This window comes from Malaclemys terrapin, chromosome 1 (genome assembly GCF_027887155.1).
Source record: "Malaclemys terrapin pileata isolate rMalTer1 chromosome 1, rMalTer1.hap1, whole genome shotgun sequence".
Lineage (NCBI taxonomy): Eukaryota > Metazoa > Chordata > Testudines > Emydidae > Malaclemys > Malaclemys terrapin.
In genome coordinates this window covers 188130085-188145503 of record NC_071505.1, presented here as the reverse complement: position 1 = coordinate 188145503, position 15419 = coordinate 188130085, and the positions used below count along the sequence as shown (strand labels likewise).

The 15419-nt window shown below is 43.1% G+C and overlaps 1 protein-coding gene across 2 annotated transcripts in view; it reads left to right on the top strand.

Moving 5' to 3' along the window:
• Positions 1-9431: 9431 nt before the first annotated feature.
• The window catches only part of SCAF4 (SR-related CTD associated factor 4), a 74601-nt gene continuing 68613 nt past the window's right edge, over positions 9432-15419 (top strand). For both annotated transcript variants that reach the window (XM_054047972.1, XM_054047964.1), the window contains exon 1: positions 9432-9660. In XM_054047972.1, the coding sequence (XP_053903947.1) occupies positions 9631-9660 (30 nt within the window). In that variant the 5' untranslated portion in view covers positions 9432-9630. The remainder of the gene's footprint in view (positions 9661-15419) is intronic.

Genomic DNA, 15419 nt, shown 5'->3' with positions numbered 1-15419 from the left:
TATAAATGTTAAATAATAATAAAACTACAGTGAGCTTTTTACAGGCAGACTGGGTCATAAGTAATGCAGACATCCCAGACTCATGCTGATAAAACCTTTATGCTATACCATATGATCATGTATTCTATATCTGTGTAATGTATGAGACACTCTGGTTACTTTTTCCAGACCTGAAGAGCTCTGTGAAGCTCAGAATCTTGTCCCTTTGACCAACAGAAGTTAGTCTAATAAAAGATATTCCTTCACCTACCTTGTATTTCTCATATATGTATATCATCTACCATTCTTGATGTTTTACACATTTTGGTCCCAATCCTGCAAACCCTAAAGTATATGTTTAACTTTATACACATAAGTATAAACTAGTCTCATGTGCAAAGTTGAGAATGTGCTTTAGAGTAAGCAGGAACCAGACCGTAATGTTTTGGTCTATTCATATTTTTTAGACATATAGGAGTTTTTTTCATTGCTGACTTTCTGCTATTAAATTGTACTGACAATTGTATAACTGTCAAATATATAGTTATCAATAGAACCTGATTTTATTATGCATATAATTTATATATAAACTGCCTCCTCTTCACACCAGTGTGGTTGGGGTACTGAAAAAGCAATTGCACATTTGAATTAAATCATCACAGAGCACCTGACCATTATTATAGTTGCAACAGCTCCTCCATTCTTGGGGGTCAGTGATATAAACCTAACAAAATGAGAACTTTTAAGAACATCAAAGTTTTGAGCCATTAAACTGCCTCCATGTAGCAAACAGGAGCTGCAAAAAGAGGAGTTTTAAAAGGAAGTTTGAAGAGGTAGATATACCTAACAAACATACTCTAAACGTAGACCACTAAACCCCCCACCAAAAAAACAAAAAACAAAACAAAAAACCCTGCAAGAATAAAAATAATGCAGACTGAAGTCCAGCAGCAGAGTGGGGGGGCTATCCAGTTTGTTGCACTGAATGCATGTACAATTACCTGCCCCGTGGGCAGGTGTCGTATGTGTGCTTATGGTGAAAGCAGCTCTTGGCCCTCAGAGACACATTATGGGCTCTTTAGGCCAGAGTGGCTGAACTGGAAGAGCTAAGGGTGACAGAGAGGTATATGAGACTTTCAGGGATACAATAGAACAGTCACATCCCCAGTCTTATAATCTCTGTGCTATTAAGGGAGGATGAAAGTCTCGGGAAAGGAGAATATCAAGCTGGAGCAGAGAGAAACAATCCCATAGTTGGGACCCGCTTTCCAGATGATGTCATGGTTTTCCCTCACACTGATGCCCCTCTTGAGGAGGGAACCCCAGTTATTAGGAAGAGCCAGGTAATAGTAATGGAGGACTCAGTTATAAGAAATAGACAGTTGCGTTTGTGATGATTAGGAGAACCACATGCCTTCCGGGTGCAAAGGTTGCAGATCTCATGAGATTTCCAGACAGTGTATAGAATCACAGAAGTGTAGGACTGGAAAGGACCTCAATAGGTCATCTACTCCAGTCCCCTGTACTCAATGCAGGACTACATAATAACTAGAGAATTTCTGACAGGTATTGTTAAAAACCTCCAATGACAGAGATTCCACAACCCCAGTGCTTAACTACCCTGACAGTTAGGAAGTTTTCTCCTAAACCTCCCTTGTTTCAATTTAAGCCTATCGCTTCTTGTCCCATCCTCAGAGGTTAACAAGAACAATTGTTCTTCCTCCTCTTTATAACAACCTTTTATGTACTTAAAAACTGTTATAGTGTCCTACCCCTGCCGAGTCTTCTCTCCTCCAGACTAAACAAACCAAAATGTTTTCAATCTTTCATCATAGGTCATGTTTTCTAGACCTTTAATTGTTTTTGTTGTTCTCCCCTGGACTGTCTCCAATTTTTCCTGAAATGTGGCACCCAGAACTGGACACAATACTTCAGCTGAGGCCTTATGAGTGCGGACTAGAGTCTTGCTTACAACATTGCTGCTTATACATCCTAGAATAATGTTCACTTTTTTTGCAACAATTTTACAGTGTCGATTCATATTTAGCTCATGAACCACTATCACCCCAAGATCCCTTTCCACATTACTCCTTCCTAGGCAGCCCTTTCCCATTTTGTATGTGTGCAACTGATTGTTCCTTCCTAAGTGGAGTACTTTGCATTTGTCTTTAGTGAATTTCACCTATTTATTTCAGACCATTTCTCCAGTCTATCCAGCTCATTTTGAGTTTTAATCCTATCTGCCAAAGTACTTGCAACCCCTACCAGCTCTATATCATCCAAAACTTTGTATGTGCAGTGCTGGAGAGCAGACAATGGTCATGGTGCAGGTAGGTATCAATGATATATGAAAATGTAGGAGAGAGGCAGTGGAGCAAAATTTAGGTTGCTAGGTTAGAGATTAAAGTCCAGGATCTCCATGGTAGCATTCTCTGAAATGTTTCCACCTCCAAAAGTGGGGCCTGGAAGACTGAGAGAACTGCCTGTCTCAATGTGTGGATGGGACAATGGTGGAGAGAGGAAGGATTTAGGTATATTAGGAACTTGGGAACCTTCTGGGAAAGGAGGAACCTATACAGGAAGAAGGGCCACTGCCTACACCAAAATGGAACCAGACTGCAGGCATATAAAATTACAAAGGTTGTAGAGGACTTTTTAAACTAATAGCTTGGGGAACACCCACAGGTGTGATGGAACACAGGGCTCAGGCGGAGACATCCCCTGGGGAATGAATTTATTAAAGGGGGAACGCTATATCCTAGTAAAGAGCATAGGAAAGAAATCAGTAAAGTACAGGTAGAAGCCAGTGAGAAAGGCAAATGTAATAGAATCCTATTTAAATATAACACATAAAGCAGGCAACTGAACATTGACAAAATGTACAAGTACTTATATACAAATGCTGGAAGTCTAAATACTAAGATGGGGGAAAGTACAGTGCCTGGCATGAAATGAGGATAGTGATATAATAAGCATCATGGAAATTTGGTGGAACGATGATAATCAACAGGAGATGGTAACACCAGGATACAAAATATATAGGAATGACAATGTAGGTCATGCTGGTGGAGGAGTGGCATTATATGTGAAATAAAGTAAAAATCTTAAATGAATAAAACTGTACCATAGAATCTCTATGGACAGAAATTCCATGCTTGAACAATAGGAGTATAGCAGTAGGAATATACTACCGACCACCTGACTGGGATGGTGACATTGATTGTGAAATGCTCAGGGAGATTAGAGAGGCTATAAAGGCAGAAAATGCAACACCGCCAGGGGTGTGACGGGTTGGATCAGAAACCCTCTTGGGAGCTGCCACCTGATGTGCCAAGACTACTTCTACCCCTGCTTTTCCTGCCAGCTCAGGACCCCAGCACCCTGTTTTGCTGAGCCAGACACTCCCATCTGCTCCAACAGAGACTCAGGGTCTGAATTACTTGCTCCAAAGCTGCAGGTTTACCTGAAAGCAGCTAACAGAAGCGTACCTGTCTTTAACACTCAGATGCCCAACTCCCACCGGGGTCTAAACCCAAATAAATCCGTTTTACCCTGTATAAGCTTTATACAGGATAAACTCATAAATTGTTCATCCTCTATAACACAGAGAGATATGCACCGTCATTTGCTCCCCCAGGCATTAATTAACTCAGAGTATGTATTAAGTAAAAAGTGATTTTATTAAATACAGGAAGTAGGATTTAAGTGGTTCCAAGTAGTGAGAGAGAGAACAAAGTAAGTCACCAAGCAAAATAAAATGTGCAAATCTAGGTCTAACCAAACTGAATACAGATAATCTCACCCTCAGAAATGCTTCAGTAAGTTTTCCTCAGACTGGACACCTTCCAGACCTGGGCACAATTCTTTCCCCTGGTACAGCTCTTGTTCCAGCTCAGGTGGTAGCTAGGGGATTCTTCATGATGGCGCCTCTTCTTTGTTCTGTTCCACAGGGCTGCCCGGGGGGGATGGAGGGGGGCAATTTGCCCCAGGCCCCACAGGCCCCCATGAATATAGTGTTCTATAGTATTGCAACTTTTTTTTTTTTTTTTTTTTAAATGGAAGGGGCCCCTGAACTTGCTTTGCCCCAGGCCCCCTGAATCCTCTGGGTGGCCCTGCTGTTCCACCCCTTTATATATGTTTTGCATAAGGCGGGAATCCTTTGTCCCTCTCCATTGAGAAGGAGGGGGTGGGAACCCAGAAAGACACCAGGTTAAAGATGGATTCTAGTTCAGGTGACATGATCACATGTCACTGCAAGACTTTTAATATTTAATATTTAATTTAATATTTAATTAATGGAGATATCCCATCTCCTAGAACTGGAAGGGACCTTGAAAGGTCATCAAGTCCAGCCCCCTGCCTTCACTAGCAGGACCAAGTACTGATTTTGCCCCAGATCCCTAAGTGGCCCCCTCAAGGATTGAACTCACAACCCTGGGTTTAGCAGGCCAATGCTCAAACCACTGAGCTATCCCTCCCCCTTCATTGCCTACTTGCCAGCACACAGGTATACAGGAAGACTCACAGGTAAAACACAGCCATTTGCAGACAATCGTCCTGGTTAATGTGAGTCATCAAGATTTCAAACCACTATTAATGGCCCACACTTTGCATAATTACAATAGGCCTTCAGAGTTATATTTCATATTTCTAGTTTCAGATACAAGAGTGGTACATTTATACAAATAGGACGATCACACTCAGTAGATTATAAGCTTTGTAATGATACCTTACAAGACCTTTTGCATGAAGCATATTCCAGTTACTTTATATTCACTCATTAGCATATTTTTATAAAACCATATAGACTGCAACATCACAAGGGGATTTCAACTATCCTCATATTGATTGGGTACGTGTCACCTCAGGAAGGGATGCAGAAATAAAATTTCTAGACACGTTAAATGACCACTTTTTGGAGCAGCTAGTCCTGGAACCCACAAGGGAAAGGCAATTCTTGATTTAGTCCTAAGTGAAGCACAGGATCTGGTCTAAGATGTGTGCACAGCTAATCTGTTTGGTAATAATGACCATAACGTAATTAAATTCAACATCTTTGTAGGTGAAAGAATACCAAAAAACCCATCACAGTAGCATTTAACTTTAAAAAGGGGAACTACACAAAAATGAGGACACTTGTTTGATGGAAATTAAAAGAAGCTGTCACAAGGGTTAAATGCCTGCAAGCATTGGGACTATTTAAAAACACTATAATAGAGGTGCAGACTAAATGTATACCCCAAATCTGAAGAGACAATGAGAGGACCAAAAGAATGTAACCAGGGTGAAACAGCAGAATAATGGAGACCAGCAGAAGCAAGAAGGCATCTTCTAAAATTTGGACGTGAAACCTAGTGAGGATAATAGGTAGGACCACAAACTCTGGCAAGTTAAGTATAATAAGGCAGGCCAAGAAAGAATTTCAAGAGTAATTAGCTAAGGACACAAAAACTAACAGCAATTTTTTTTTTTTTTAAGTGCATCAAAAGCAGGAAGCCTGACAAAGTCAGTGTGGGCACCATATGATTGAGGTGCTAAAGGAGGACTCAAGGTAGACAAGATCATTGCTGGAAAGCTAAACAAATTCTTTGCATTGGTCTTCGCTGCAAAAGATATGGGGAAGATCCCCACACTTGAGCCATTCATTTGAGGTGAAAAATCTGAGGTACTGTCCCAAACTGAGGTGTAAAAGCAGAGGAGGTTTTGGAACAAATTGCTAAATTAAACAGTAATAAGTCACCAGGACCAGACGGTTTCCACCCAAAAATTCTGAGGGAATTCAAATATGAAATTGCAGAACTAATAACTATAGTACGTAACCTATCCTTTAAATCAGCTTCTGTACCAGATGACGGGTTTAGCTAATATTATGCCAATTTATTAAAAAGGCTCCAGAGGTGATTCTGGCAATTACAGTCCAGTACCAGTCAAATTAGCTGAAACTATAGTAAAGCACAGAATTATCACACATAGATGAATGAGTTATGTTTTGGAAGAGTCAACATGGCTAACAGGAAATCATGAATCACCAATCAATTAAAATTCTTTGAGAGTGACAACAAACATGTTGACAAGAGTGATCCAGCTGATTTAGTGTACTTGTACACCTCTACCTCGATAGAACGCTGTCCTCGGGAGCCAAAAAATCTTACCGCATTATAGGTGAAACTGCGTTATATCTAACTTGCTTTGATCCACTGGAGTGCACAGCCCCCACAGAGCACTGCTTTACTGCGTTATATCCAAATTCGTGTTATATGAGGTCACGTTATACTGGGGTAACGGTGTACTTTCAGAAAGTTTTTGACAAGGTCCCTCACCAAAGACTCTTAAGCAAAGAAGGCAGCCATGGAATAAGAGGGAAAGTATTCTTGAATCAGTAACTGATTAAAAAATAGGGAACGAAGGGTAGGAATAAGTGGTCCATTTTCAGAGAGAGATCTGGAAAAGGGGGGTGAACACTGAACTGGCAAAATTTGCCGATGATACACGACTACCCTTCTGATACTTAAGTAATTTTGTTAGTCTGGATCTGTAAAAAGCAACAAAGAGTCCTGTGGCACCTTAAAGACTAACAGATGTATTGGAGCATAAGCTTTCGTGGGTGAATGCCCACTTCGTCAGACGCATGTAATGGAAATTTCCAGAGGCAGGTATAAATATGCAGGCAAGAATCAGTCTGGAGATAACTAGGTTAGTTCAATCAGGGAGGGTGGGGCCCTCTTCTAGTAGTTGAGGTGTGAACACCAAGAGAGGAGAAACTGCTTTTGTAGTTGGCTAGCCATTCACAGTCTTTGTTTAATCCTGAGCTGATGGTATCAAATTTGCAAATGAACTGAAGCTCAGCAGTTTCTCTTTGAAGTCTGGTCCTGAAGTTTTTTTGCTGTAAGATGGCTACCTTTACATCTGCTATTGTGTGGCCAGGGAGGTTGAAGTGTTCTCCTACAGGTTTTTGTATACTGCTATTCCAAATATCTGACTTGTGTCCATTTATCCTTTTACATAGGGACTGTCCAGTTTGGCCAATGTACATAGCAGAGGGGCATTGCTGGCACATGATGGCATATATAACATTGGTGGACGTGCAGGTGAATGAACCAGTGATGTTGTAGCTCATCTGGTTAGGTCCTGTGATGGTGTCGCTGGTGTAGACATGTGAGCAGAGTTAGCATCGAGGTTTGTTGTATGAACTGGTTCCTCTTACTTACTTATATAATTGGAAAAGTTGCAGAGAAGGGCAATGAAAATGATTAGGGGTGTGAAACAGCTTTCATACCAGGAAAATTTAAGAACACTGGGACTGATCAGCTGAGAAAAGACATGACTAAAGGGGATATGATAGAAATCTATAAAAATCACAAATGGTATGAAGACAACAAATCGGGAAATGTTATTTAGCCTTTCGCATAACACAAGAACTAGGGGTCACCCAATGATAATAATAGGCAGCAGGTTTGAAACAAACAAAAGAAAGTATTTCTTTACACAATGCACAGTCAACCTATGAAACACATTGCCAGCGGATATTGTGAGGCCAAAACTATTTAAAAAAATAATTAGATAAGTTCCCAGACAATAGGCTCATCAATGGCTATTAGCCAAGATGGTCAGGGACACAAACCCATGCTCCAGGAGTTCCTAAATCTCTGACTGCCAGAAGCTGGGACTGGATTTTAAATTACCCTATTCTCTTTATTCCCTCTAAGCATCTGACATCATCCACTGTCAGAGACGGGATACTGAGACAGACAGACCACTGGTCTAACCCAGTATGGCCATTCAAATGTTACCATCCTTCCTTCGCTCTCCCCAGACTGGTGGTGGCCTGCCTCCTTCACAATCCAAATCTGACCCAAGCCAAAGCATGTCCAGGTATTTTCATACCAGACCTGAACTCAATACCTGTAGTTGGGTTCTACAGGGTTTGGCACAGGTTGCAAACTTCTAGCACCCTATTTTGATTTGAAAACTTCAAGAAATGGGAATCTACCATTTCCCTTGATAGTTTGTTCTAATTTTTAAACACCTTTCCTTTTGCCCTATGCCGTTCAAATGTACATTCCACACTTGCTGAATCTGTAGATGAACTACTATCCCTCAAGGTCTATACAGACAAGGTGGGTGAGGTAATAACTTTTACTGGACCAACTTCTGTTGATGAAAGAGACAAGCTTTTGACTTTACACAGATCTCTTCTTCAAGTGTGGGAAAAATTTGTACAGTCAGGGTATGACTTTACAATCCAAAATAGCAATGGGTACGCAAGGGTCCCAGGGAATCACTACTGCTCAACCAAGCATTAAAAAAATCAAAGGTCAGTCCCTCCACCCCCAAATGATGAGATTGGCTTAAAAATCATGAGTTAAAATAATTAATGTTGGGTTCTATTTATTTTCCTTCTGGCTGATGAGCTCTTAGGGTGCTCAGAATCAGCTTTTCTCTTCAACTCTGAGAGCTAGAAAGTTGCTTAAAGAAAAAAAGCTGAGATTCTCTTGTAATCCACTGACTATTATGAGCTGGTGTGTTAAGAAATCACCAAATATCATGGATCTCACAATAAAAATCATGATATTTAGCAACACCAGAGCATCATAAGGGGAAAAAAAAAAAGAGGCCCCCATTAAAAAGAACACTGTGGGGCTGGGAAGAACATCCCACTGAATAAACGCTGACTTCTCCAATATGCTGGCATCAGTACTTTCCTTGGTAACCCTACAAAGGCATCCAACAGAAAGTCACAATGGTCCCTCAAAGACTTACATCGCTACTGAAACACAACCTTTGCTGACCAGGTACTCAGTATGACTTAGGACACAAAACGGGCCTCTAGGCTAGTTTGGGAAGCCCAAACGTACACATCTCTCTCTGTGACCCTAGGCACTTTGCTCACCTTACTCACAGCCCCCACCGTACTTAGAGCTATTGCTATGCACGCCCTCCAGACCAGACCAGCAGCCCCCAGGGGCTCCCCAAATGCTAAGCCCATTGGCCCATATTCATCTGGGGAGCCACCTTCCTCGGGACACTTGCTAGTCTCTGGACACCAGGACCAGCTGCATGCACAGGCAAAGACAGAGCTCCCTGCGCTTCGGGAGCGCTGGGCCATTGCTGGCCTCCTTACACTGGGGCTCCCTCCTCCCTCTGCAGGGGATGGGTGGGGGAGGAAGCAGAGTGCGTACGTGCTCGCTCAGCCCCTTGGGCTAGGTAAACCAGACCCCTTTCTCCGCCGGGCAAACACCCCTTCTGTGCGGGAGGGGAGGGAAGCGAGGGATTTATCTCCCCCCGCCCCGCCCATTGCCCCCTCTCCCCGGGGGCGGGGCCGCTGCTGACATGGCGGGGCTCGGGATAGTAACAGTGGAGGGGGGTGGTCACGTGGCGTCCCCGCAACCGCGCCGCGCGCGCGCGCGCGCTCTCCTGTGGGTGGCGCGGGGCCGGGAGGCCTACGCGATCCCAGGGTGCTGTGCGCGGCGTGGGCTCCCTCCGCCATCCCGCTGGGAGAGACGATCTGTGCGGGGCCCTGCCAGCGAGACGCCGCCTGCGCGCAGAGCTTCGCCGCCGAACGGACATGTTAGCGCCGAGCCCCTGAGCGGGACCGAGCCTCCCCCCGCGCGCCTCACGCCGCCGCGGGCACCCGCACCAGCCGCCGCCAACATGGAGGCCGTGAACGCCTTCAACCAGGAGGTGGGAGCCGGGGAGCGCGGGGGGAGGCCGGACCCGGGAATCGGTTCTGGGGATCACGAAGCCGCTATCGCGGCTGCCTGTCCCGCGGCTTCCGGCCCCGGGGCGAGGGAGAGGCCTGGCCGAGGCCTCCGCGGAGACCCAGGTAGCGGCCGGCCTGCGGCCTCTCCTCGCTCCCGAGGCTGTTCGGGCCCCCTGGGTCTGAGGGAGGCCGGGCGGCCCAGGAGCGGCCAGCGCCGCGTTACTCCGGGAGAGGCCGGGGGATCACCGCCCCCTCCCTGCCGCACGCACAGCGCGCGGGCCGCCCGGGAGCTGGGGAGCGCGGCCGGGCCCTCGCGCCCAGGCGTTACTCCGGGCGCGCTGCGCCCCGCGGGGGCCGGGCGGTTCACAGCCGAGGCGCCTTGTTCCCTGCCAGCGCTGGGGGAGGAAGCGACCACGTGAACGGGCGGCCGATAGCACGGGCTGGGCCGCCCCAAACGAAGGGGCTGCCCGCGATCGTGCAGGAACTTCTCCGTGTGTGGGTACGGAGCCGCGTCTGGGGAAATGAACTATGTGGCGGGTGGGGAGAAGTAGGGACCGGTCTCCTTTCATGAGGCATGGAAGGCCCTTGTGCCATCTCCGTCACTCTTCTTTCGGCTGCTGCTGCTCGTTGCAACTCTGCCTGATCTGAAAACTCTCTAGCTAGGCAATAATATACCAGCGATTGTGCCTTCCAAATTGGACATCAATATAGGCCAGACCCTGATGTCTAAAGTTTCCCCCCCCACCTAAATTTAAAATGAATGTGTAGTTAGAGAGAACTTTAAATAAAAGTTTTGGTGCGTAGGATGTCCTTGCAAATCATTTTAGGGCCACACAAGGTGTTAATTGTAGTGTGTTTTCATTGCAAGTAACCTGCCAAATCTAATTCTATCTTAAATGTAAGGTTTGCAAGACTTATTCCAGAATGTGTAATGCATTTTGAAGGTTAGTGTGCTGTGAGTGGTTGCTGAACAGAAACAGTAAAAATGGCAGACTGCTCTCATGTGACAAAGTCATGCTGTGTAAAGTTCATTCCTTGCATCTGCTTGTCAGTTACACTAGACTAGAGTATCATTATGAACACAATTACATACCTACTTATCCTTTACTAAATAACTGACTTTGTATTTTTCTCTTTTGGTATGATTTTTCTATTCTATTCATGGGGTCTTTACATTTTGAAACAATACAGATAACTCCATAGCTAAGTAGTGAATTTTGAGTGTGAATTTTAACCAGCACTTTTCATTTAAATTGACACGTTCCTTATTTTGTCACAATTGGTAGTTTGATGGCTATCCATTTTCCACATTTCAGGCATTTCAGTGGTGGTGTTTTTAAACAGAAATCTACTAAATTAAATTAATTGGAGTTAGATTGCACATATGATGTGCTTTCTACTCTTATTAGCATGTAGGACAGAAATAGCTTTTACCTGTCTAAATATCAGTGGAGATACTAGCAGTGCTTGCCACTTCATTCATCTCATTATATTGCTTCCTTGTACGGCTTAACTTTGCTGATATTGGACAAAATGCCATTCATATAAGTATACAAATTTTATTTGCTGACCCAAATGATTTACGTAAATGTGTTAATTTAGATAACCATCAGTATCTCTTGGTATTTTAAGTAATCTCATTCTGATGTATTCAAAATGGATATGTCTTAAATAACACATCTGGGTGCCCAAGAAATAGTAAATGTATGATGCCTGACTCTGTCAATGTTTTACTTCTGGATACAGAATAAAAAAGAGTACTTGAAATTCTGGTAACTCTGCAGAATTTGTTTGATAACTTATGTGAAGACTAAATTGTATTAAAAAATGTATCCAGTTGAGATTTTAATGATTTCCCTCACAAATGGCTTATTCTCTATGGTTCCAATTCTGCAGTCACTTGAGCAGTTGCTTAACTTTATGCTCAATGGGATTTACTCATCTGTTCAGTTCAACATTTAGTTTCCTGGCTTTCTTTTGATGCCCACAAGGAATTAGTTTATATATTTGAAAACTAAATAAAAAACTTGGCTCTTAATCCCTTCTCTGAACTTCCCAGTTTGTCCTTTTCTCTATATCTGTATGTTGGATTGTAAACTGATTTGGGAAAACACTAAATTTTCTACAGCAATAAGCACATCGTTTGTGCTAAACAAACAGTTATTCTGCCTACTATATTTTTACTCAAATTTTGAGCAGATATTGCCAACTGGTGGTATTTGGTAACCCAGTAATGTAGTGTATTACCCTTCAGCTAACTAGTTTGAACCAGGTACTCCTGAAGCAATGAATTATAATTTGTGAATTTTGTTCAAGTATACAGTTTTGTAGTTAAACATATAGTGAGCATAACTAATGGGTAACATGTTGAAGTGCAAAATCTTACTAACACATTTCTTGAGAAAACTAGTATACCAAAAAGATGACCTTGACACCCATGTGAAAAAAGCATGTAATGTTTCTTTTCCAATGTTCATTTCGGTTATATTTTAGTTTGGCAGTGTAGGTTTAGCTTTCGAATTTGAAAAAAAAATTGGTTAATTTAGCAATTATAAAAATTAGGGACCAGTACTGCTTATTATAGGCCTCTGCACAGTAAGGCTATGTCTGCACTAGAAATGCTGCAGTGGCAGTGCTGTAGCACTTCAGAGTAGACGTGCTACACCGACAGGAGGGTAGCTGTAGTTAATCCACCTCCCCAGGAGGCCGTAGCTAGATTGATGGAAGAATTCTTCCATTGACCTAGCACTGTCTATACAGGGAGTTAGGTTGGCTTAATTACATCACTCGGGTGTGTATTTTTCACACCCCGAGTTACGTAGCTGGGTCACCCTGACTTTTTAGTGTAGACTTGGCCTAAGCTTCTGTACTCAGCTTTGCCAATGGAAGTGATATAAGAGCCAACAGACTGATAATTGTGCATTGTTATAATTTTATGATTGTTAAGAACCAAGCGGTGTCATCACTCACTTCTACATGTGACTCAGGGTGGTGATAAAGACACTGTACTTCAAGTCAGTAAACCCCCTCTCCTCCCACAAATGAAGAGAATGGATACTTGGGTGGGCATTTCTTCTTTGTCTACAACTGTAGCTTAGTTCTTTATTTATGCATGGGCAGTTGACCAGACAATTGAATATTTGATCTAGTATAGCAATCTTATGCTAATGATTGATCTCATTTTGCAATGTTAGTGTACCTCTATCTTTTCCTCCCAATCTTTTCCGAAGTCACTCACCTGTTATCAGCTAGCATTATTTCCTTACATGAAGAGCGCAGTATTATAGTGCATTGCTAGCTCTGCTATAATTAAAGTTAGAACAGCTTTCTGTTTAAAGCCTGACTCTTCTAAATGCTCTAAAATCTGCATCGTTACTTGGATGGCCTTGAAATTTGGTTTCCTCTGTGGAGATACAGAGTAGAGTAAGTGATCCAAATTTGGGGTAATTTGATCAATCGGGATACTGAGATGAAAATATCTTCTCCCTCCAAAAAAACAGCTTTTCTAAAGGTTGATGGAGTCTGCCAACATATTTTTGTTCAGAGCCAAGGAACTGATCGTGCCCAAAATGGTCTCCATTGCAGGATATGTACTCCAGCTATTGCAGGGAATCCACTGCCCCTTGAGGGGAGCAAATTGAAAATAATAGCAAGAGAGTTCAGCTCTCTAGTTAGGCATATGCCTAACGTTCAGGCTTACTGGCCAGCAAGTTTTCACTACAGCTGGGTAGCTAAAGGGGATATGCAGTAGCCATTGAGCCAGAGCTACACCCAGCCAGTGTGAGTTCAAGTCTGACCTAGAGCAGAAATCTGAAAAAGATTGGAGGCATGTTGCTAAAGTATGTCTGTCAGGTGTGTTTTGGGGAAATGTATTGAACCAGAAAATAAATTCTGCATGCAAATGCTTGCTGGGATGGTAGTGGGGTTTGGGAGCGGAGGAGTGGGGGGGATAGAGGTGTGGAGCTGCATTGAGGGTGGCAGGAGGTCAGACTGGGAGTGGTGACATGGAGGTGGGTGGCACAGCAAGAGAGAGGGTTTAGGGTTGGGGAGGTGTGGAGTATCAGTGCTCTACAGTTAAGATTGAGATGATTGAGTGCTGTAAAATCCACATATGTACTTGTGTTGGCTTGACTTTTCCTGTGCTTCATGGGGATGTGAGATGGGGACAGTGAATCAGATTGGGGTCATTTGAGCAAGAGGTTCCCAAGATACAGCATCCCCGAAAAATGTTTTTATTAAAGTTTACAGATTCTACCAGCATTTTTTGTGCATACCTGGCTTCTGAAGTTCTGATGGCTCGATGGGACAACAAGGGTAGGGTGAGCTGGAAATGATGGAGGGGGCTATATGTTGCTGGGGTGTTATCTATCTCCCCCTCTTCCCCCCCCCCACACATCAATTTTCTCACAGGTCCTTAAAGTTACTGTAACCACTGTGTAATAAAACTCAACTTTGGGGGGCATATAACATGTGTGAGACTTCTTTCACCGTCCCTGTTAGCAATTACACACTCCAAACATTTTAGAGCATGACCATTATTCCTATTCCGCAATAACAAAGTGGTAGGGGTGATGTTGGCCAACTCACGTAATTTCTCAGTGTGTCAGTTTCCCCATCTGTACAATGGGGATAATGACATTATCCTCTTAGGAAAGTGGTGTTGAGATCTACTGATGAAAAGTGCCATGTAAGAACTAGGTACTATCCTTACCTGGCCACAGTAGCATCCCTACAGCAAACCTACATGATAAATACAATTGCCTAAATGACCATCAACCCTTACCAGTGACACATCTTTCTGTTTGTTTTTCTTTCTTTCTGTTGAAAAAACTAGAAAATTCACTGGCAAAAAACTTAATTAACATAGAGTTAAGGTTGCCCAGTGATGTATTGTGTCTTTCAAGAAAGTCAAGTTCAGCAAAACTCAAACATGTGAAAACCAAGTATTTCAAACTCAGACTTCTGAAAAGCAGGAAGTAAGTAAGGACTACCACAACTTTAACTCTCCCCTCCTTTGTGCTGGCAATAGCTTCTGGGAATTACCTGCATGCATTTCAGCTGCATTCATTGTGTTAGGTGTAGCTGTACTGAATAGTGGAGGGATTAATTGGAGTAGTTTGGAAGAGCTGTGATTGTGATATGAGAGGATGTGGAGGGCTGTGCCCTTGTAGTAGGGTATCAGTGCAAAGGAAAGAGATGCATGTATACCCTGAGAGATCCGATATTCCTCCTTTCAAGTATTGAGTCATGTAGATTCTGTCAGTAGCAGGGCACAGGCTGGTGGGAGATGAGTGTGATCTGTGGATTTAATTAAAGGAATGTTACATGGCATCTTTTGCATAAGAGAGAAGGGGTTATAGATTTTAGCAGATGAAGTGTTCTTTCTGTAGGGTAAGCTATGTCTCTAAATGTAGAGCAGATGTATGTAGCTCCTGTTAGGTACCATGAATGTGTTATGGGCATATTGGGGCATCACTCAGAGAAAGCAGAGTTCAGGTTATGTAGGTGTGTGCCTAATCTCTGTATTTCCCACTTTTCAAAAGTTTGAGTTTGAAGCACCTTAATGCTTTATTTTCTGGTTTTTTGCTGAACCTGGCATTCTGAAAAGGCATGATATACACCAGGCAACCTTAGTTTCATGTTGACAAAGGTTTTGTCAGTGATTTATGTCTGCGTTCAAGGTTTTAAACTTGGTACAGAAACATGGGTTTCCTGTGTTCTGTTCCCCCTAGGCCATATT